A 24,778-nucleotide genomic window follows, 5' to 3' on the forward strand; every position below is an offset into this window, starting at 1 on the left:
GTGAGAATTCTTTGTTTAACTCTGTACCCCATTTTTTAATAGGGTTGTTCGGTTTTCTGGAGTCTAACTTCTTGAGTTCTTTATATATATTGGATATTAGCCCTCTATCTGATGTAGGATTGGTGAAGATCTTTTCCCAATTTGTTGGTTGCCGATCTGTCCTCTGGATGGTGTCCTTTGCCTTACAGAAACTCTGTAACCTTATGAGGTCCCATTTGTCAATTCTTGCTCTTAGAGCATACGCTATTGGTGTTCTTTTCAGAAACTTTCTCCCTGTACCGATGTCCTCAAGGGTCTTCCCCAGTTTCTTTTCTATTAGCTTCAGAGTGTCTGGCTTTATGTGGAGGTCCTTGATCCATTGGGATTTGAGCTTAGTACAAGGAGACAAGGATGGATCAATTCGCATTCTTCTGCATGCTGACCTCCAGTTGAACCAGCACCATTTGTTGAAAAGGCTATCTTTTTTCCATTGGATGTTTTCAGCCTCTTTGTTGAGGATCAAGTGGCCATAAGTGTGTGGGTTCATTTCTGGATCTTCAATCGTGTTCCATTGATCCTCCTGATTTTGCAGGTTTTCTTATGGTGTCCTTCACCCCTGTGGCTCCTTCAATCCTTCAAGCTCTTCCACAGCATTCCCCAAGCTCCACTTAATGTTGTCCTGTGGGTGTCTGCATCAGTTTCCATCAGTCGCTGGGTGAAGACTCTATAATGACAGTTATGCTCAGCTCCTGTATCCAAGTATAGCAGGATATCATTAATAGTATAAGGACTGGGCTCCCTCTCATGGCATGGGTCTTAAGCTGGGCCAGTCATTGGTTGACCCTTTCCTCAAATTCTGCTCCATCTTTACCTCCTCATGTCTTATAGGCAGGAAAAACTGTGTCTAAGGTTTTGGGGCCCTGGGAATTTCCATTGTCCTAAGTCTTTTGTTTCAGTGATGCTTCCCCACCCCCATCCAGTTATCTCTCTCAATACACTCTCCCTCCATCCTCCCCCTCACCTCACCCCTCCTGTGCCCTCCGAGTCTCTTCTCTCACCCATCCCCCCTCACAGCCTCCTCTGATGTCTAATCCATTTTCCCTTCTCTATTGTCCCACCTTGGGCCCTCCTTGTTACTTAGCTTCTTTTAGTCTTTGTTTTGTAGATGGCTATCCTTTACTTTATGACTATATCCACTTTATGAGTTGAGTATATACTAGATATGTCCTTCTTGGTCTGGGCTACCTCACTCGGGATGATTTTTTTCTAGTTCCAACCATTTGCCTGCAAACTTCATGATGTCCTTTTTTTTTTTTTGAAATATAATTCTTTTTAATGTTTATTGTTAAACCACAGTAAAGATGAAACATGAAAGAAGACTGTTCATAGGATTCCCAGACAGGGCAAGATTCTGTTCACATATCTCAGGCTGTAACTCCACAAGGAATGCCACATTCCTTCATCATCTACCTCTGAAAATATTTATTTTAACAAATAATCACTGTCACTTCCTCTCTGTGCCTCTCACCTTTAGACATGAGGTTCTATGTCTTTATTCGTTGTCTGGGCTCTTGCTATTTCATACCTATTCCCATAGGGTAACTTTAATTTCTTCCTTACTCAGCTCAAGAATGAGCTACTTTTATAAGTAGAATTCTGGCACTAGCTATTGAGATTAAAATTAAATCTCACATCATTACTCAAACAGTAGCAGAACTGATTTTCTCACAGGACCATGGTGAGTACTTGCTTTTAATAGCTGAGTAATACTCCATTGTGTAAATAGACCACATTTTCTTTATCTATTCTTCAGTTGAGGGATATCGAGGTTGTTTCCAAGTAAAGTACTTGGAATTTTAATAGGAATAGTGTTGAATCTGTATTGCTTACAAGTAAAGCTATTATGAACATAGTTTACCAAGTGTCCTTGTGGTATGGTGGAGCTTCTTTTGGGTTTATATCCAGGAGTGGTATAGCTGGTTATTTCCAGTTTTCTGAGAAACTACAAAATTTATTTCCAAAGTGGATGTACAAATTTGCACTCCCACCACCAATAGAGGAGTGCTCTTCTTGCTCTACCTCCTCACTAGCATGAACTATCCCTTGAGCTTTTGATTTTAGTTATTCTCACAGGTGTAAAATGAAATCTCAGTCATTTTGATTTGCATTTTCCTGATAACTAAGAATTTTGAACATTTATGTACTTCTTAGCCATTAGAGATTCCTCTGTCAAGAATTCTGTTTAAATCTGTACCCCCATTATTTTAGTTGGGTTAATGTCTAGTTTGAGCTTTTTATATATTTTGTATGTAGCCCTCTATCTAATGTGGAGTTAGTGAAACTCATTTCCCTGGCTGTAGTTTGCCATTTTATCCTTTTGACTGTGTCCTTTGCCTTGCAGAAGCTTTTAAGTTTCATTAGGTCCCTTTTATTAGTTATTTATCTCAGTACCTGCACTGTTGGTGGTCTGCTTAGGAAGTGGTCTCCTGTGCCAGTGCATTGAAATCTATTGCCCATTTTCTCTTCTATCAGATTTAGTGTATCTGTGCTTATGTTGAGGTCTTTGGACCACTTGGACTTGAGTTTTGTGCAGAGTGATTCATATGAATCTATCTGCATTCTTCAGAATGCACACATCCATTTGGACCAGCACCATTTGTTGAAGATGTACTTTGGTTTTTTGTTGGTTTTTTGTTTTGCATTGCATGTAATTTTGGCTTCTTTGTCAAAAATCAAGTGTCCATAGATGTGTGAATTTGCTTCTGGTTCTCCAGTTTGATTTCATTGATAAATATGTCTGTTTTTCTGCCAGTGCAATGAAGTTTTTTATTACTATTGCACTGTAGTACAGCTTGAAATTAGGAACGGTGATACTTCCTGAAGTTCTTTTATTGTACAGAATTTCTTAGTTAACTTGGGGTTTTTGTTTTTCCATATGAAGTTGAATATTGTTCTTTAAAGGTCTATAAATATTTGTGTTGGAATTTTAATAGGAATTGTTTTGAATCTGTATTGCTTTTCGTAGGATGGCCTTTTTTACTAGGTTAATCATACTGATTCATAAGCATGGGAGATCTTTCCATCTTCTGATATCTTCTTCAAAGTCTTGAAATGCATGTCATACAGGTGTTTCACTTCCTTGGTAAGAGTAACAAGAAGATATTTTATATTATTTGTGGCTAGTGTGTTGTTTCCCTAATTTCTTTCTCAGTCAAGTTATTGTTTGTATATGGGAGAGCAACTGACTTTTTAAAAAAGTTTATATACAGGGGTTTATCAGCTGTAGAAGTGTGCTAGTGGAATTTTTGGGGTTACTTACGTATACTATCATTTTCGAATAGCAATACTTTGCCTTCTTCCTTTCTAGTTTGTATCCTTTTGATCTCTTTTCGTTGTCTTATTGCTCTAAAACTTCAAGTTCTATATTGGATATGGAGTCAGCCTTCACTTGTCCCTGATTTTAGTGGAATTGTTTTATATTTGTCTCTGTTGAATTTTATGTTGGCTATCAACTTGCTGTATATTACCTTTACTGTGTTTAGGTATTGGCCTTGTATCCCTGATCTCTCCAAAACTACATTTATCATGAAGGGGTGTTAGATTTTGTCAAAGTCTTTTTAAGTATCTAGTGAGATATTCATGTGGGTTTTGCTGTTGTTTTTTCAGCTTGTTTATATGTAGGATTAACAATGATGAATTGTCCTATGTAGAATCATCTCTACATCTTTGATCGGAAGCCTACTTGATCATAGTGGACAATGTTTTTGATGTATTCTTACATTAGGTTTGTAAGTATTTTATTGAGTATTTTTGCATCAATGTTCATAAGGGAGATTGGTCTGAAAAATCTCATTCTTGAGTCTTTGTGTGGTTTAGGTATCAGGGTGATGGTGGTCTCATAAAATGAATTTGGCAGAATTCTATCTTATGGAACAATTTAAAGGAGACTCTTCTTTGAAGGTCTGGTGGAATTTTGTTAAAATAAAACCACCTTGCCTTGGGTTTTGTTGGTTGGGAGACTTTTCATTCTATTTTCTTAGGGTTTATAAGTCTACTTAGTAATTCACCCAGTATTTTTAAGTTTCCTAAGTGGTATTTATCAAGAAAATCATCCATTTTGTTTAGACTTCACAATTTTGTGAAGTACAGAAATTTTGAAACATGACCTAATGATTCTTTGGATTTCCTTGGTATCTGTTATGCCCTCTTTTCATTTTTGATTTTGTTAATTTGGATATTCTCTGTGGCTTTTAGTTTGTTTGGCTATAGGTTTCTCTACTTGATTTTCTCTAAGAACAAACTCTGTTTCATTGATTCTTTATATTGTTTTCTCTATTTCTATTTTATTGATTTCAGTCCTGTGTGTGATTATTTCCTGCTATCTATCTATTCCTCTTGGATGTGTTTACTTCTTTTTGTTCTAGAACTTTCAGGTGCACTGTTTAGTTGCTAGTATGAGATCTCACTAATTTCTTTATAAAGTCACTGGTATGAAATTTCTTAATACTTTGTGTCCTGAAAGTTTGAGTATGTTGTGCATTTATTTTAATTGAATTCTAGAATCTTTAATTTCTTTATTTCTTCCTTGACTCGGTGGTTATTGCATAGAGTTCAGTTTCATGAGTTTGTAGGCTTTCTGTTGTTTCTAAAGTCCAGCTTTAATCCATGGTTGTCTGAAAAGATACAGGGTGTTATTTAATTTTCTTATATCTGTTCAGACTTGCTTTGTGACTAATTATATGGTCAATTTTCGAGAAGGTCCTGTGACGTGCCGAGAAGAATGCATATTCTTTTGTGTTGGGATAAAATATTTTGTAGATATGTTAGGTCCATTTGAGTCATAACGTCTGTTAGTTCCATTATCTGTTTCGTTTGTATCTGGATGATCTGTTAATTGGTGAGAGTAGGGTGTTGAAGTCTCCAACAATTAATGTGTGTGGTTAAATGTGTGGTTTGTTTTAGTAATATTTCTTTTACAAATGAGGGTGCCATTTGGGACATATTCAAAATGGAGAGATCATCTTCGTAGATTTTTCCTTTAGTATGAAGTGTCCACCTCTTTTAATTAATTTTGGTTGCAAGTCTATTTTATTAGATATTAGAATGGTTACTCTAGCTTGCTTCTTGTGTCAATTTGCTTGGAAAATCTTTTTCCAGCCTGTACTCTGAGGTAATGCCTATCTTTGATGTTGAGGTCTGTTTTTTGAATGCAGCTGAATGATGGATCCTGTTTGCTCATCTGTCCTGATACTCTGTCTTTTTATTGGGGAATTGAGTTCATTGTTGTTGAGAGATATTAAAGACCAATGACTACTAATTCCTGCTTTTAAATGTTGGTGGTAGAGTATGTGTATCTGTATTTTTCCTTCTTTTAGTTTTGCTGGTATAAATTTATTCCCTGTGTTTTCTTCAGTACAGTTAAGGATTAGTTTTCTTTCTAGTATTTTCTGAACGGTTGGATTTGTGTACATTGTTTAAATTTAGTTTTGTCATGAAATATATTGTTTTCTCCCTCTATGGTGATTGAAAGTTTTACTGTGAATAGTATAGTAGTCAGGGCTATCATCTGTGATCTCTTCAAGACTGCAATACATCTGTCCAGGCCTTGCTGGCCTTTAGAGTCTCTATTGAGAAATTGGGTATAATTCTAATAGGTCTGCATTTATATATGCTAGTTGGCCTTTTTCCCATGCAGCTTTTAATATTCTTTGTTCTTTACATTTAGTGTTTTTTATTATTGTGTGGCAGGGGGATTCCCCCCCTTTTTGGTTCAATCTACTTGGTGTTCTAGAAGCTTCTTGCATATATAGGCATCTCTTTAAATTTTCTTCTATGATTTTGTTAAAAGTATTTTCTGGGCCTTTGAGCTGGGAATCTTTTTTCCTATTCTTATTAGGTTTGGTCCCTTCAGAATGTCCCAAATTTCCTGGATGTTTTGTCTCAAAACCTTTTTAGATTTAACATTTTCCATGACCAAATTATCAATTTCTATCATATCTTTACACCTGAGGTTTTTATTCCATCTTTTGTATTCTATTGGTGATGCTTGTGCTTGTAATTTGTTCTCTTACCTAGATTTTCCATCTACAGGTTTCCTTCAGTCTATGTTTTATTGTTTCTATTTCCATTTTTTAAGTCTTAAGCAATTTTGTTCACTTTCTTCACCTATTTGATCGTATTTTCCTGTATTTCTTTAAGGGATTTATTCATCTCCTCTTTAATGATCTCTATCATCTTCATAAAATGAGAATTAAAGTCATTGTGCTCCTCGGTATGTTAGAATATTCAGGGCTTGCTGTAGTAAGATAGCTAGGCTCTGGTAATGCCATGTTTCCCTGACTTGTATTATTACACTGGCATTTAGTCATCGAGATTTTTGTAGTTATTATGGGTTTAGATTTCTGAGTTTATTTTTGTTGGATGGGTGTTGGGTTTTTTTAATGTACCTCACCCCCCCCTCCCTTGGTTTCTGTTTCCTCTCTGTCTTCTGGTCTGAGTAGCCTGGGATTCTGGCACGATTCCCATAACACCAATTAAACTTTTTGCAAACAAAGGTTATATTATGCTTATTAGAATCAAAACATTTTCATATTATTATGAGTTCATTCTTCAGGCAGCATGTAACACACAATCCTGATCATGTCTTTAAGAAAATTAAGATATGGTATCACACTGTAACACTGTAGCCCAGGCTGGCTTGCTTAACATTGTGTATGTATGGCGGGTGTGTGTGTGTGTGTGTGTGTGTGTGTGTGTGTGTGTGTGTGAATGTGCAGAACAGTCGGAGGGTGGACCAGGAGGGGAATAAAATCTTAAGTGTGAAAAAAGAATGAATAATAACTTTTAAAAAAGAAAGAAAAAGATCCATTTACTTGGACTTCTAATTTTCATCTTCTCTTTTTTACCAGTTTCTCTTAGACGTCTCCTCTACCTAGTTGTTTCAGTTCTGATCAAGCATTATTACTCTCCCTATATTCTGACTCCACCTTGTAGCTTTCATTATCAAGTGAAACCAGACATTAACCCATCTCTCCTGAATGCAACTATACTAGACTACACAAGAATGTATCAAACCCTTCCGTTTTAATCTGAATTCATCTGTTTACCCTCAATTATATCCAAAATCTATCTCAGCCTCAGACATTGCATTTGCAAATGAGAATTCTCTTACTCTCCTTGCTAATCAAATCCAATTAGTTACCAGGGAAATTGATTCTGTATCCTAAATCTTAAGACCATTTCTATTTCAGCCTATATCCCTGTAACTTATCTAGCCAAAACTTACAAGGTTTCCCAGACTCTAAATCTTGTTCTTTCACTGTCAAAAACAAAAATTAAAAATGTCAAAAGAAAAAATTATAATAAATTCAGTTATAGATCATATAAGCTTTTATCTACCAAATATAAATCAGGGCACTATTGAGTCTACAAACTATAGAAAGATCTCTCCTACAAGACTGGTAGACTGGCAGGTTTTTGTAAGGTGGGAATGAGGAAAGAGAACAACTGGAGAAGTGCAAGAGTTAGCTTTTTGTTTTGTTCTAGGTGAGCACAGGAGACTTCATTATTCTGCTCAAGACACTCAGATAGACTGAAGTCGTTTTCAGCAAAACAATGTTGGGACTCTAATTCTCTTGACATTTCAGTCTGGATATGAACATTTTGGCTTTGTCTAGTCTATTGGGGCCAAAGGCAGAAGAAAGAAGAAGCTCAATCCAAACAGTGGCCTCCCACAGCTAAATTCAGAACAGTGTTAATGACCCCATAGAAAGAATGAATCATTTCACTCAGGTCAAAACCCTTTAGTTCCAATTTCCTTAGGAGTAGAACTTAAATGGCATACCATACTACAGAAGGCACATCATTAACCATCCATCCCTCCTCATTAATCAGTTCTTCTTCCTACACTATGTTCCTACATGCCTAAAACCCTTGGCTTCTCCAATGTGGAAATAGTTTCTCCTGTTGTGACCCAATTTGTATTGTTTCTTATTGTTTCTCACTCCAATCATATCAAATCTTAATTGAATTCTTCTGCACTCAGTGTAAAATGTTTCTTTCTCCTGAGAAGCTCTCTATCCCTGTACTGCCTACCCCACAAACCCTTCAAAGCTGTTCATTGTGGCTGAGCAACTATAATAAAGGAACCAATTAGTTCTACTCATCTCTTTTATAAATGTTGTTTCTATCAGTTTTAATACAGGGAGAGTGAGAATTTTTGATTACTTAAGTAATGCCAGACTCTTATAAAGATAAGCAGACAGGTCAACAGCAAAAAGGAATGAAGACTGACAGGGGAAAAAGCTTCTAAATAATCAAATAACAACAACCACAGAAAATAGATTCCCATAGAGAAAAAAGAAATGTGTCAGAAAGCACACTTTACAGTGTTATATATATTTATACTACCAATGAATTACAAAGGTAGATTTCTGACAAAATCCTAATAAAAATTAATCTGATTCTACAGCAAGCAAAATAAAAACTATGAGGTAGAAGCTCATGTGGTAGAGTGTTCACACAGCAGGCTAATGGCACTAAATTCTATCTTCATACCACATAATGATTTATAAGGTTTCTGGAAAATCCTCAGGTAGGACTCCACCTAAAAAGTATGTATATATTTAATATATTCTCACACTCATGACTTGAAATCATGATATTTACATTTTTGCATAGATTATTTTAATAATTTTCTTTGGGATGATTCCACTTATATTTACTAAGCAAGGGTTAAATAATATAAGGATTATTTCAGTTAAGTTCCCAGGAACATTTTAGAAGTAAAATGTACTTCTTTCAAGAAAACAATTTAAAAATAAATTATTCCAATATGAACTTTAAATAACATAACAGTTTAGAGACTTGATTCTGATAATACATGCCTATACATGTATGAACTTAAACATATTTATATATTGATTTCTGTAGGAAAGAATAATAGAATAAATATATTTGCATAGGATGTAAAACACATTTTAGAGAAATATACACACTAGATTATATAAATGCAAATTCAGTAGATTATCAGTTAAAATTTTATTACTTAGTAATATATGGTGGGACTGTAAATATCAGTTTACAAATGATGTGGTTGTGGTAGCAAAAGTGACAGGAAGGAACTCAGCCCTCAACATGTTTAATAAATAAAGTGTAGTGATTCATTAAATATGGTACCTGCAGGATCAAAAATACGGGTACTCCAATAAATCTTTAACTGCGGCCTTGTAGACAATCCAAATATTTTAGGTAAGAAATTCCAGCATCACACTATATAGGAAGTACTGTAGAAACTGTCAGTTAACTGTGCACAAAGTTCAATGGCTCCAAAATATTGTATAGTCTTAAAGGATAAGGAGAAACCAGTTTACCATCTTGGTATCACTTTGGTTGCTTTGTATAACTTACATAGCTATAATAATAATTTTTCACAACTAGGGCACATAGCCGTACTCTAATGAGATTATATAAATATTATAAATGTGGCCTGTTTTCTTAGTGAATTATTTATATGCATTTTGTGGAATTATTTATTGAACTATTCATAGCATTTTTATGTAAAAATTAATATGCATTCTTATTTTGTATTTTACTTCAAAATTCAGTCTTTCTGAGGGGCTGTAGTATTACTACATAGTGATGTGTCATCTTTGCCATGTACTCTTGAAGCAAAAAGATATTAACAAAAGAAATGTCAGTTTTACTATTATCAGACACAAGAATACAAGACACCTAAGACATATCTAAAGAAAACTTGTTAGGCAATATTTTCAATGATTGATTTCATCTGATTTTCCATTAAGGCAAAAGACAGCCATATCCTTTTTTGTGGCTTTAATTAAAATAAAATGGTACTCATTTCATAAAAGGTAACATCAGTATTATGACAATGTTTTTCTGGCAAATCTATGCCATGTTTATAATCTTTAAAATTTCTTATCCTGAGCAAGAATGAAAATAAGAACAGATTTGAATAAAGAATAAAGTTCCTTCATTGTTAAACACTTGTAAAATTCAACCATGGAACAAAATCAATGATGTCCACAGCTAACCTGAATACTTTAGGCAGAAATAAAACACATAAGAAGATTATACACAACAATAAAAAGCATCAGAAATTGATGCATCTGGCTTTGTTAAAGTATAACAAAGGTCCTCAGTCCTTCATGGATGAAGCTAGGAGAACCAGATTGAACAGTGTACTGCCACGAGCAGAAATCACTTAGAAAGGCCACAATGAATTCCATTTTGTATTAAGCACATAGGTTTGTTTTTTGCCCCATCACACCTTCAAACAGACATAAAAGATATATTTGGAAATACAAGATGAATCCTGTTTTTATAAAAGAATTATGGCCACTTAGAAAACCGAAGTCACTTAACATTTCAGTTTTAGCCCTCCCTCCCTCATCATGAGGAATAAGAGCTCACTACCCAGCAAAGCAGCATTATGACACACTATTTACACACCAGTGAAGGCTTTGAGGAAGGCTCTGCAGCACGAGTCAACTGCAGCAAGCTCTAAGAATCAGTCTCTAGTTTGTAATGAAAGTGCTTAGGAGTGAGAACTGCCAAGGTAGCCAGGAAGGATACTCTCACAGTATTAAGGCGTGTCCACATGGGAATGGTCAGTTGAGAATCAGTACAGTGAGCGTTAGGTAATGACCCTGGGAATAGCACCCCAGGCTTCTTCAGCATGAGTTTTCTTCAAACATTTGTTCTTCCTCCTCATCTGCTTCTTCAATAACCTGAATCTCATCTGCCTGAGGTAAGGAGGCATTATCCACCTGCAGTTTGTTCCCCTCAGTTTTACATTTTTCTTCTTCTTCTATGATTTCCTTCCATATCTTGTGGTTTTCAGTAAGGTGGTGCATTAGTTGGCAAAATATTCGCCGCCTGCCTTTCCTTCTTTGTGGTTCTGTGAAATTTAAAAATAAAAACCAATAAAAATAAAAACCAATCACCCATTCAATAATGCCTAAGTATCCATTCTACTCTAGTTACATAAGCTCCAAGGTTATGAATATATTATCCACACTATGGAAACCACATCCTAAACAGAACAAAGTTCTAAGTGATATTGGTGGTCCTGGATAAAAACAAAATAGACACAAGGTAAAGAGAATACTGGGTTGGAAGAAAAGCTGAAATTTAAGATGAAAATCATAATAATCTAAAGTGAAAAATCAGTTTGTAATGTCCTAATGTAGTAAATTAAATGTAATAGCTAGTATTCTGGGGAACATTATTTTTAAAAGTCAGTCAACTGACCCCAAGTTGGCATAAGATTCTTCTCTGCCTTGCTAACCCTAAACACAAGGCATGTGGTATAGGTACTTCTACAAGTAGAGCCCACTGAAGAACACTTGCTGGAGGACAGCATCAGCAGAGAGGTTCCTCCACTAAATACAAACCAAATTCCCATTGTGTTATAGTTCTGATTCTTAGTAATCTTAGAAAAAAGTGTCTAGCTAGGTATAACTTAAATCTTACTTTAAAATAAAGAGGAAATGGCATTTCATTAGCAGTTTCAAAAAAGATTTAATTTTCCACTCAATTTCATTGTCTTATTCAGAAAAATATGTGGCTATATGACTCATTCTTTTTTTCCGATATATTTTTTATTTAGATTTCAAATGATTTCCCCTTTTCTGGTCCCCCACTCCCCAAAAGTCACATAAACCCCCTTCCCTCCCCCTGTTCAACCATCCACCCCTTCCCACTTCCCTGTTCTGGTTTTGCCCTATAGTGCTACAATGAGTCTTTCCAGAACCAGGGGCCACTCCTCCATTCTTCTTGTACCTCATTTGATGTGTGGATTATGTTGTGGGTATTCCAATTTTCTAAGCTAATATCCACTTATTAGTGAGTGCATACCATGATTGATCTTTTGAGACTGGGTTATCTCACTTAGTATGATGTTCTCCAGCTCTATCCATTTGTCTAAGAATTTCATGAATTCATTGTTTCTAATGGCTGAATAGTACTCCATTGTGTATATATACCACATTTTTTTGCATCCATTCTTCTGTTGAGGGATACCTGGGTTCTTTCCAGCTTCTGGCTATTATAAATAGGGCTGCTATGAACATAGTGGAGCACGTGTCCTTATTACATGTTGGGGAATCCTCTGGGTATATGCCCAGGAGTGGTATAGCAGGATCCTCTGGAAGTGATGTGCCCAGTTTTCTCAGGAACCACCAGAATGGTAGTACCAATTTGCAACCCCACCAACAGTGGAGGAGTGTTCCTCTTTCTCCACATCCTCTCCAACACCTGCTGTCTCCTGAATTTTTAATCTTAGCCATTCTGAGTGGTATAAAGTAAAATCTCAGGGTTGTTTTGATTTGTATTTCCCTAATGACTAATAAAGTTGAGCATTTTTTAAAATGCCATCTGAAGTTCTTCAGGTGAAAATTCTTTGTTTAGCTCTGTACCCCATTTTTAATAGGGTTATTTGGTTTTCTGGGGTCTAACTTCTTGAGTTCTTTGTATATATTGGATATTAGCCCTCTATCTGATGTAGGGTTGGTGAAGATCTTTTCCAAAGAAATTCTGGGGGAATCAGTATCCCTGACCTCAAGCAATACTACAGAGCAATAGTGTTAAAAACTGCATGATATTGGCACAGTGACAGGCGGGCAGATCAATGGAACAGGATTGAAGATCCAGAAATGAACCCACATACCTATGGCCACTTGATCCTCGACAAAGGAGCTGAAAACATCCAATGGAAAAAAAAGATAGCCTTTTCAACAAATGGTGCTGGTTCAATTGGAGGTCAGCATGCAGAAGAATGCGAATTGATCCATCCTATGTACTAAGCTCATCTCCTTGTACTAAGCTCAACTCCAAATGGATCAAGGACCTCCATATAAAGCCAGACACTCTGAAGCTAATAGAAAAGAAACTGAGGAGGTACAAGAAGAAAGGAGGAGTGGCCCCTTGTTCTGGAAAGACTCAGTGAAGCAGTATTCGGCAAAACCAGAACGGGGATGTGGGAAGGGGTGGGTGGGAGGACAGGGGGAGAGGAGGCGGCTTATGGGACTTTCGGGGAGTGGGGGGCTAGAAAAGGGGAAATCATTTGAAATGTAAATAAAAAATATATCAAAGAAAAAAAAAGAAAAGAAAAGAAACTGAGGAAGACCCTTGAGGACATCAGTACAGGGGGAAAGTTCCTGAACAGAACACCAATAGCGTATGCTCTAAGATCAAGAATTGATAAATGGGACCTCATAAAATTACAAAGTTTCTGTAAAGTATATGACTCATTCTTAATATTAAAACCTTGGTTCTTCTCTCAGAGACAGGGGCCCTATTCTCCTTTTCTCCCCACTGACTGGGAAGTTGTGCTCCCCAGCTGTTTTGATATCTGAAGAGGGTGAGATGAGGAGCCTTAACTGCTAGGACTCATTTCAGAGATGTTCAGATGAGCATTTACTGGAGGACAGCATCTTGGAAAATGCTCCTTTCTTTAAATAAAAGTCTGCACTGTACTATAGAAATAACAGTACCAGCACATCACACAGCAGTTATCCTAAACCTGACTGTTCAACCTGAACATTTAGGAGTTACTCAACATACCTGTACCTAAAATGTAAAAATCTAAATCCAAATAAAGTGAACATTTGTAATTAGTAGCAACAAAACTAAGAAACAAAATATAGTTTCCTTACTAGGATTTAGATTGTCTTCTGTTTCTTCATCATCTGAATCTAAATCTTCACCATCATCATCATCATCACTTTCTGTATCATCACCCTCTTCTGCTTCTATCCACTGACCAGGCAGCAAGCCAGCAGCATCATAAGAGTTGCACAGGGGGCCCACAATGTGGGTGATAAAAGATTCTTGGAGTTTTGCTAGTTGAGGAGAAGAACGATCCATGAAGGGACTAATGGGTAGACCCAGGGTTGCTTCTTCATCTCCCTGTAAATTCCAAAAAGAAAAATGCATTTATAGCTACTAAAAATATAACTGTTAATGTTTACTGTTAGCATTATCTTGAGAGGTTTTTTTCCTTTTATTTATTTTTTGTATTTTGGGTAAAGAACCTCTCTACATAGGCCTGGCTACCCAGGAACTCACTCTGTAGACCAGGCTGGTCTTGAATTCACAGGGATCCACCTGCCTCTGCCTCCTGAGTCCTGGGGATTAAAGGTGTGTGCCACCACACCTGGTAGCTTGAGATTTTTAAAAACAGTTTACATCAAAATAGTCTTTACACAAAACATTACCCAAAACATTAGTGACTCAGTGATTACTGTTAGGATGGAGTGTGGCTTGGGGGACATGTGTCAGCTGCTGGTCCTGAGATCTTCATCAGCTACCAGCAAAGGGGAAAAAGTCACTCTGCCTTTTCTTCATTTGAGAAATCTTAAAAATTTATTCTCATATACTGTTTATATGAACTAGTACAGTTGATATTTACTGAAAAGGAAAAATATATATTTTAAGGTAAATAGTACTAATTTTACTCTCAATCTGTAACATTCTATAATATCAGCATTAATAGTTTATAATTAATAAGTTAATGCTAAATTATTTGATTTGGAATAATAAATGAAGGTTTAATTTAAGGTAGCATGTAATTTGCATATTTCTCTTCTACTTCTCGATGATAACAGGTTATACACAGTGTGGTATTTTGTTACTTCCAAGAGTATGCCAAAGACAATGTACCTTTACAATATAGCATGGGGTAAATATGCATGGTCCAACAACCTCAACTTCATTACTCCTATTTCCTAAGACAGAGGAATTTTAACTTTGTAAACATTTGAATATGGCTATTAGGGTCAAGGATTCCAAAGAAATGTAGTATAGTAGGTGGTATTTGATATTTTTTTTATTAGGTATATTCTTTATTTACACTTCAAATGCTGTCCCCTTTCCTGGGTTTCCCTTCCCCCAAAAATCCCATAAGCCATCTCCCCTTCCCCAATCAACCCACCCCTGCTTCCCTATCCTGGTATTCCTCTACACTATGGTATGAAGATTTGTTTTGTAGGATAATCGTCTTTCTTTACCATTATGGGGAGCCACCCTCTCAAAATGACAGGCTCTGCAATTGGGTAAGAATCTTTTAAAGCCAAGGTTTTAAAAGATATAAAAGAATAGCATGTTTATAATTAATCTTAGAAAACTACTTAGAACTTCTGAACTCACGTCTATCCTTTAATTTATTTTCTGTCAGGGCTTCTACTCCCATATATAATTCTTTTCTTTTGTTGTTGTTGTTGTTGTTTTCTTTTTGTTTTGTTTTGTTTTTTTGAGACAGGGTTTCTCTGTGTAGCCCTGGCTGTCCTGGAACTCACTCTGTAGACTAGGCTGGCCTCGAACTCAGAGATCCACCTGCTTCTGCCTCCCAAGTGCTAGGATTAAAGGTGTGCACCACCACCTCACTTCCAGAAGATCCTGCTATACCACTCCTGGGCATATACCCAGAGGATTCCCCACCATGTAATAAGGATACATGCTCTACTATGTTCATAGCAGCCCTATTTATAATTGCCAGATGCTGGAAAGAACCCAGGTATCCCTCAACAGAAGAGTGGATGCAAAAAATATGGTATATCTACACAATGGAGTACTATTCAGCCATTAGAAACAATGAATTCATGAAATTCTTAGGCAATTGGATGGAGCTAGAAAACATCATACTAAGTTAGGTAACCCAGACTCAAAAGGTGAATCATGGTATGCACTCACTTTAAGTGGATACTAACCTAGAAAACCGGAATACCCAAAACATAATCCACACATCAAATGAGGTACAAGAAGAAAGGAGGAGTGGCCCCTTGTTCTGGAAAGACTCAGTGAAGCAGTATTCGGCAAAACCAGAATGGGGAAGTGGGAAGGGGTGGGTGGGAGGACAGGGGGAGAGAAGGGGGCTTATGGGACTTTCATGGAGTGGGGGGCTAGAAAAGGGGAAATCATTTGAAATGTAAATAAATATATCGAATAAAAAAAAGTTAAAAAAAAAAAAAGGCATGCACTACCACCGCCTGGCTCCATACATACTTCTAATGCAAAGACAGTCTTTCTATAAAAAACTTGAAAATGTCTTTTGATGATTATGTCTGAGAATACCATAAAATCCCTTAAAAACTATTTCCTTTGGTCCTTCCCCACTTCCTACCAGAAGCCATCTACTGTGAAAAGCTAAACTCAGCATCTTTACAACAGTCTTTAAGGACTCTCTCTTCAGTAGCTTCCTATCAGAACGGTTTCATTTGAGGGTGTTACAGAACCTTTAATGTCTCTTATTCTCAGTTATGAGTCTGCAGTCATCAAATTGCTAACTATTGGGAGATTGACCATGCTCCATTGACTATACTAACAACACAAATTGCACTTGGAGAGGTTTTGGGTTTTTTGTTTGTTTGGTAGGTTGGTTGGTCTGGGGGGGGGGGGCAAAAGAGTGGGTCAGTGGGCCTAGAAGGAATGAGAAGCAAATGTGATATGGTGCATTGTATGAAACCCCCAAATAAGTAATAAAAATATTATGTTGGGGAAAAGGACTACTTCGTTTGGAAATCAACTGTTTTAAGGTATAGATTCTCAGATTGAAAGCGACCTTGGAGACCATAGTCTATCCTTATCTATTCAGCCAAAAGTTTAATCAACTTATTTCTGACAGGTAATCAGCTATGTATTTTGGTTTGCTACTTTAACTGTTAGCGATAGTGGTTAGAGAGCTGGTTCAATGGTTAAAAACATTGGCTCTTCTTTCAGAGGACCTCAGTTCAATTCACAGAACCCACATGGTGGCTTACAACCACCTGTAATTCCAGTTCCAGTGGATCTAAAGCCTTCTTCTGACTATTACAAGCACCAGGCGCACACATGGTGCACAGACATACGCATGCAGGCAAAACATCCATATGCATAAAATAAATTTTTAAAAAATTATTAACAGCAAAGTTAGAACTGAGAAAACACTAAGAGCTAGGGGCCACACAACACTGAGGCCGACTCAGGGCAACTCTTATACTTCCTGTAGCAATCAAAGCCCCCAAAGGTGCTTTCTTCATATGGCAGCTCTTCGAAATCCAAACAGTCTCATATTTCATCTTACCTGCTCATAAAATTCATTCACAATGCCTTCTGTCCATCTCAAATGTAGATCCCGATCTTTGGCCGGGCCATTGATATCTGCTAATTTGATGCACACCTGGCAGACTAAGAGGCGGTCGTTTTCACTGCTCCATTCTATACCGTTACTGTTTACATCATTGGCCTATTTTTGAAAAACAGAATTGTTTTAAGTTCTGAGGATACAAGAGTTGCTAACATTTGTTTGTTCTTACTAATTGCCATAAAATTGTTTTCTTCCCAAAGGACAGGGAGAAATTTCAGTAAATGCTTCCTTAAAATCCGAATATAATATAAATATGGACCTATGTGGTAAAATGTCTACTGAAGTAATAGTAAGATCATCTTTCAAAGGCAGCATAGCTTTTTATTTTAAAAAAAGCCAACTTTGGTTTCATTATTTGTACTCATCACAAGAGAATAATGTATATGTATATATGTATGTGTATATATAAATAATATATATTAAATATACATACATATGAATCTATAAATCATAAGAATTATAACTATTTCCACCTAAAAGAAAGGGTACTTAAAAGAGCTAAGGAAAAATCAGCAACAGTTCAAAGACACAAGTCTTAGAAGCTCAACTCATAGTCTAAATCTGAACTCATAGGACATTAACTTAGCGTTTAACCTATTCAAGTCCATTTCTTCCTTTATAAAGAATTGGTGGTAATCTTGTCATATGCTTCCATAAAGATAAATGGACTGCTAAGGCACTGTGCCAGGATGGGAATATGGACTATGTCCTCAGACACCTAGGACTCTGGCTTACACTGGGCATCATTTCTTCTTTAGTTAAGAATAAATTCATCTGGTCAATAATAAAGGCTATAAGTAAGTATTACCATTATTTAAGTAAGTGAAATTATCATGATTAGTTGGGCACATTTAGTATACTTTTTATTTCCTCTTGGAAGAATCAAAACTTCCTGTTAGCCAAAAATAAAGATGCAGGGCATAATTCTTTCAAGAAAGTAAAGCAATGATCGTCATTTTTTCTCCTCCATGGACCCAATGCCATTATCACTGCTGTCAGAGCAGATTAGTGATTCTAGACTCCACAGTGAATATGAATTCTCTAAGGGGAGAAGCCTTGAGCTGATCTTCCCCATTCCACAGCACAGAGACTAATAAATACAGTCTTAACAGGCACTTTTAATAGATATTTTGGGGATGAGGAATGATTCGTCAAACAGAAGAAAAGAGACACTGATCTGCCAGGTTAGCAGCAGAAACTGCTAATACAAAAGTGTGAAAGGTATGGCAAGGTAGGCATAAACTGACTTCTTAGAAACACAACTTTAATTTCATTAAATGTCTCACTTAGCACTGAGTAACTCAAATTTTGCTATAAACACTTGGATATTTTTATTTGGTTTGTTACTATTTGAAAAAAAGCCACAATAAAATTCATCTACTATCAAAAGAAAGTGTAGCAAGCAACAATATTTTAAGACATATTGACAATAATAAAGTTTATTTAAAATAGTACAATAATATTTAATAACAGCTATTTATTCTTACATCATCTGTAATGTTATTCCAAGTTAACCTTAAAACCCACTTTTCATCTATAACACTAACAACAATTTCCCTTTTTAAAATCAGGCACTACTTTACATAACAAACCTTGGCATTGAATTCAGCAAGGAAATCAAAATGTTTTTTGAGATCTGTAGCAAGGATTGCTTCTATGACTAAAAAACGAAAACGCTTGAATTCCATGTGATCAAGGTTAAGGAGGAAGTTGTATTCTGGGCGAGAAAGATACAGATTCCAAGCTGATGCAGCATGATGATTTTCTAGAACAGATCTGTCGTTGTATAAAACTGCCTAAAAAAGAATAAAGAAAAATGAGACCTGTATTTCACACAGGAGCTTCAATCACTCAATCAGAAACAGGTCCAAACAGCAAAAACCTACTACAAAATGAGGCATATTACCAAGATTTTATTATCTATGAAGAAAGGTTGTTAAGATTTTAAATACATAGACCAAAAGACAGAGACTAAAGACACCTTTCCTTCTAATGTGCACATCTAAAGTAAAATATTTGTTCTCAAATACTCTGTGATACCATGATGCCTCCTAAGTGATATAAAAGTGGTATTTTTAAAGCAAACATTCAAGTTGCAAACCTGCTAATAAAAAATTCATTGGGATACAGAACAGGGTTAGGGTACAGCTCTATTCTGAAGCAACACAGAGTTGATTAACTAAAGAAGAAATGATGCCCAGTGTAAGCCAGAGTCCTAGGTGTCTGAGGACATAGTCCATATTCCCATCCTGGCACAGTGCCTTAGCAGTATGAGATAAATTAGCATGGAACAGGTACCATCACAAATCTCCTGGAGTCAACAGCAGAAGCTCTCTTTTCTCTATCTCATACCAGTGCAAGGACCTGAGGGACATTCAGAACCAGAAGAATATAGAATTTCTAAAGCTTCTACCAGCTCTAAAAACTAAACACTTTAAAATTACTAAAGAAGCAGTAACTAATTTTTAAAAACTCCATTGTCAAGTTGTGTCAAAGGGCAGGGATTAAAAAGCAGAAACAAAGCTCTGTTCCTGTTTCCCTGGTCCTTACTACCTAATAGGAAAGGAAAACAGATAACCAGAGGGAGCAGTATCAGTAGAAATATATGTGAGCTTGATTCCTATACCTGTTATCTGAAAATTAGAGTCTAGATGTGAGCATGCCTGCATGCCATAATTAGATCACGTTATACAACCGACTGATAGAAGCTTTTAGGAGTCACATAAAAGCTTCCCATCAACCTTCAAGTAACTTGTAAGCATCATAAGTTCCCCACTAAAAATGCTTTACTTCAAAGACTCCATGAGAGGACAATTTATATTTAACAGTGTTGAAAAATTCTTGCTTAATTTAATTATGATTGGTAAGTTATCAAAATAACTCCACCATATCAAAAAGTAACAAAACTCCCAGATCATTAAAATATACTGTTCATGGGCGAGTGAAATGGCTCAGCAGGTCCAGGTGCTTATTACACAAGCCTCATGACCTAGCTCAATCCCTAGAACCTTCATAAAGTAGAAGTACAAAAATGAGCCCCTGAAATTTATTTCTCCCTGCCATGCACACAGTAATATTTTTAACACATGTTCACTGGGTATTATCTGAAGCTAGCTAGCCAGTGGCTTTAAATTCTCTTGGAGAGCCAGGGCAGTAAAATAAAAGATTAAGTTCCCAGTTCCTTTACCATTCAAACTTTCCTTTAAAATTACTAAGAGAAATAAAATGGAAGCAAAAATCAGAATCAATATCAGCATCTATATATAATCCTCCTACTAGAAACTTCAAATACATAGGAAAAAATAAGAACAGGTTATGGCAAGCATAAGTCACCAGTTGTGTTGCAAACAGCTTTCCTCTGGTATCATGCAGAATGTTGAGTCTCTAAAGGAAAAGAAACTCCAAGAATGTGAATGGGGGTGGGTGAGTGCTACCTACTACATTTCTATACTGAGAACTATTTCGTCTGGAGTACTGATGCCCATACTAGTAACTCCTTCTCTCCAAGAAGCTTCCTCCAATATTTTAAGAGATGAATTTTCTGCCTGAAGGTAAATGCAGGATGCCAATTCTTCCTGTCTTTTTCACATGCTAATTTCCTTAACACAGGAGTTTTGCTTCACTACACACACCTCACCATGAGTTATATCCTCCATATAAGCCCAAAAACAATGTGACCCACTGACCTTGTAAATAGAAACTTCTAAAATGATGAGCCACGATAAACCATTCCTTTTAAAATGATGATTGCTTTAGGTAGTTTATCAGAATAACAAAAAATTTTTTAGAAACCTCCATTTTATATGTTGTCTCTTTTTACCCTTCATATCACAATTTTTTGTTCCAGTGGAAAACTTTGTGTGTGGTTTGGTGTGCTATACATACTAATTAATGTGGATTGGTAAACGTGCCTGCAAATGCACGTGAAAGCCAGAAGTTGATAAGTGTCTTTTCTTGGTCACTTTATATCTTTATTTTTGTTGACAGTCCCTCAATGAATGCTCTGAAGCTCATTGTTTGGTTAGAATGAAACTTGGTTTGGTTAGTCAGTGAACTTCAGGGACGCCTCACTATCCCTCCCTTGCCCAGTTCTGGGATTTAAGAACATGGTCACTGTTGGGCAGCTTCTTAACATGAGTTCTGGGGATCTTAACTTAGTTCTTCATGCTTTAGGCACAGACACTTTTAAGAGGTTAGCCCTCGCCCAGCCCTAGAGGGATAAACACAAACCTCCTGGTATCAGATCTTGTGCTTTTTCTAAAGAATTGTGATTTACCAAATAAGTAAGTCAATCAAAGAGATGTGGAGGTTAGAATGGCCTCTAAATTTATAGAATGATACTGTAAATATGTAACCTTGGGCAGGTAGTTTCTCCCAAAATAACACTTAAAAAGTGATCTCATATTCATTCTCTCTCTCTCTCTGTCTCTCTCTGTCTCTCTGTGTGTGTGTGTGTGTGTGTGTGTGTGTGTGTGTGTGTGTGTCTTTGTCTCTAACACACACTTCAACTTGAGATTAATTTATCTTGAAAAGAATTTATCTTCTGTATTTTTAACAGTTAGCCAGATTGAACAAGACAGATAAAAAGAGGAACAGAAAATAGCTACGAATGATAAAAGGAACTAAGGTTAAGACAGAATACTAAAGTGAAGACAGATGGATTCATCATAAATAGTAACAAGTCTCTACATAAGGCATATAGTTAGAAGCATACATACAATGTTGCAGTGATCTCCAACACAAATACCTCAAACCACATTAAATTCTTCTAAAAACCATATTTAGTTCCAAGTCCTCATGTTAAAAACTATGGCAGTTACAGTACTCATGCTGGGAATTCAAACTACTTTATTTAGACTGTGATGGTATACCACTCCTGGGCATATAACCAGAAGATTCCCTGGCATGAAATAAGGACACATGCTCCACTATGTTCCTAGCAGCCTTATTTATAATAGCCAGAAGCTGGAAAGAACCCAGATGTCCCTCAATAGAGGAATGGATACAGAAAATGTGGTATATTTACACAATGGAACACTACTCAGCAATTAAAAACAATGAATTCATAAAATTCTTAGGCAAATGGTTGAAACTTGAAAATATCCTAAGTGAGGTAACTCATTCACAAAAGAACACACATAGAATGCAGTCACTGATAAGTGGATATAAGCCCAGAAGCTCTGAACACCCAAGACACAACTCACATATCAAATCATTCCCAAGAAGAAGGAAGGAGAGGGCCCTGGTCCTGGAAAGGCTTGATGCAGCATTGTAGAAGTGGGAGGGGGCTGATTGGGGAACGGGCGGAGGGAAGAGGGCTTATGGGACTTATGGGAAGGGGGGAATCAGGAAAGGGGAAATCATTTGGAATGTAAACAAAGAATATAGAAAATAAATAAATAAAAAGAAAAAACAAACAGGAAAAAACAAAAAATCTGTCTAGTAAAAACTAAAAAAAAAAAAAAAAAAAGTTGGTATGTTATCAGCTATATTCCCTCCATATAAAATACTATACCAAAATAAATTGTTGTCCATCTTTTTATTATATTTGTATTTACATGTTTGTTTATATGAGATGAGGAAACACGTGCACGTGATGACATGTGTGGAGGTCCAAGGACAGCTTGTGGTAACTGGTTCTCTCTATCAAGTCAGCCTCAGATTAATACACTCAGGTTGTCATGCTTGGAGGGAAGTGCCTTTACCCCTGGCAAGGCATTTTGCCACCCCAAGAAAAGAAATTGTTAGTACACTAATATGTTCATAGCTAAAAACAGAAGGTAAAGATATTAAGATAAATCATAGGAGAAAAATGGTAAGAACAAACCATTAAGGCTGGCCTTAGCTATTACAACTTTTATCCATACTAAGGACCCAGTCAGAAAGAACAAAGATTCATCCAGAGTTTTATCAATTTGAAAAAAGACAAAAATGTTTCAATCAAGATCTAGAAGTCATGAAACATGGGGTTATTTCATAAACTATCCTTTTTTATAGCTGAAGAAACTAATTTTTCAAAATTCCCTTAGTATTCATCTTTATGTGCTTTCATCAATTAATTACAATGGTTTACTGATAACACGACTCACAAGAAAGACAGATTATAGAGTGATATGCACTAGGTTATACAAAATTTTGGGAATTATTCTTAATCTTCTGAAAAATTCTTTCCTACCTGAGGTGCATTTGTAGCCACTAGAAACGCATTTGTTCTTCCTGGGTGATCATAATCGTGCATGGCAGCTGCCACATATAAAGCCATCAATTCTAATGCAGGGATGTTTGAAGATAGGCAGCCATAACTCATATCTGGAATACAGCAACTCTTCGAAGAAATGTAAGCAATCTGTCCAGAACTAAGTCTACCATCTGAATCTGTATGGCAATGAATAGTAAACAAACATTAGCATATAACTTCCTAACAATTATGCTAAGGATGGAATTTCTCATAAATAGTATCAGTATTAGTTTATTGAAATTAAACAGACTCAAAGGACTTAAGAATATACTTTCCCATTGTTTATCTTGTAGGACATTTGAGAATTCTGACACCAGGTTGATTCTTTCTTGCTCAGACTAATAAATACATGAAAACTCTAAGTTTATAATTTCCTAAACATTTGTTTTTAAGGGCTAAACATAAAAATCATACAAAATATTAGCACCAAGAAGAGAAAGTAGACAACACCCCACCCATCACCAAGAAACTACTTGCAATTGAAACCTAGGAAAACAAAAATCAATTTTCTCCAATGGAGTATAAAAGTAGGTATACCAATCACACTCCAGGACAGGGCCTATGCCCAAGGGTAGGTAACTAAAACACAGTATTTGGGGGTGGGGTGGGGGGGGCTATATGGTATCTTGTTACCTTTTCTTTAATTTTCTTTTTTCAAAGTTTGTTTGGATTTTCTTTTTGTTGTTATTTTTTCCTGGTTTTGTTTGTTTGTTTGTTTGAAGAGAGAGAGACAGAGAGACAGAGACAGACAGAAGGAACAAGTAGTTTGATAGGGAGGTGAAGAGGATCTGGTACAAAGTGAGGGAGAGGAAAGAACATGATCAAAACATTAAATAAAAAAAATTAAGTATATATAATAGATATAGAAAAGGATCTAAATGGATAAAATTTGAGAATAAAATTTAATTTAAGAACAATATGAACATGAGGGAATTTAATGTATCACCAATCTAAGCTCTTCAATAGAGATGCAACTTTTCAAAACTCATCAGAAGAATTATTTCATTTTTGCACTGACTAAAATTTTTCTTCCCATTCTTCTTTTTCCTATGAGGCTCTTTACAATGGAACAGAACAAAAAGCATGAACACACGAAGGCCTGTAAAACAGAACTTGGGTACCACTCCTCAGTTTCCTTCTGATACAAACAGTGTGTTCTCCCCTCTCTGTGATTCTGGTTCCTAACATCTCACTGAATGCTTCTATGTCTTTATATTAGCTAAGTCTAAATGGTCAAGCTATCATTGCTGCTAAAGGGATTGGAAGAAATTACAGAATGTAAAAGGTATTTTAGTAAGCAGCATATAAAATGCAAGATAAGAGATATGAGATGACCTCAGTTGTGTTCATCAGTTAGAAATATGCCTTGTCAAAGTCCAGATGAGTTCTTAATTATGAGTCAATATATCACAATAATT

General features: G+C 36.2%; 2 protein-coding genes across 3 annotated transcripts in view; one reads left to right on the top strand and one right to left on the bottom strand.

Annotated features, from left to right (window-relative positions):
* The window catches only part of LOC127697614 (vitamin D 25-hydroxylase), a 40,265-nt gene extending 32,126 nt beyond the window's left edge, over positions 1 to 8,139 (top strand). For both annotated transcript variants that reach the window (XM_052200881.1, XM_052200897.1), the window contains one exon: positions 572 to 8,139. The gene's annotated coding sequence lies outside the window, so the exon portion shown is untranslated. The remainder of the gene's footprint in view (positions 1 to 571) is intronic.
* A 781-nt stretch (positions 8,140 to 8,920) lies between these two features.
* Positions 8,921 to 24,778, bottom strand: part of Pde3b (phosphodiesterase 3B) — a 134,685-nt gene continuing 118,827 nt past the window's right edge. Inside the window, exons 12-16 of the mRNA XM_052200869.1 lie at positions 23,298 to 23,497; positions 18,715 to 18,918; positions 17,060 to 17,221; positions 13,656 to 13,908; positions 8,921 to 10,897 (exon numbers count right to left, since the gene is read on the bottom strand). Of these exons, the coding sequence (XP_052056829.1) occupies positions 10,671 to 10,897; positions 13,656 to 13,908; positions 17,060 to 17,221; positions 18,715 to 18,918; positions 23,298 to 23,497 (1,046 nt within the window). The 3' untranslated portion in view covers positions 8,921 to 10,670. The remainder of the gene's footprint in view (positions 10,898 to 13,655; positions 13,909 to 17,059; positions 17,222 to 18,714; positions 18,919 to 23,297; positions 23,498 to 24,778) is intronic.

This window comes from Apodemus sylvaticus, chromosome 1 (genome assembly GCF_947179515.1).
Source record: "Apodemus sylvaticus chromosome 1, mApoSyl1.1, whole genome shotgun sequence".
Taxonomy (NCBI): Eukaryota; Metazoa; Chordata; class Mammalia; order Rodentia; family Muridae; genus Apodemus; species Apodemus sylvaticus.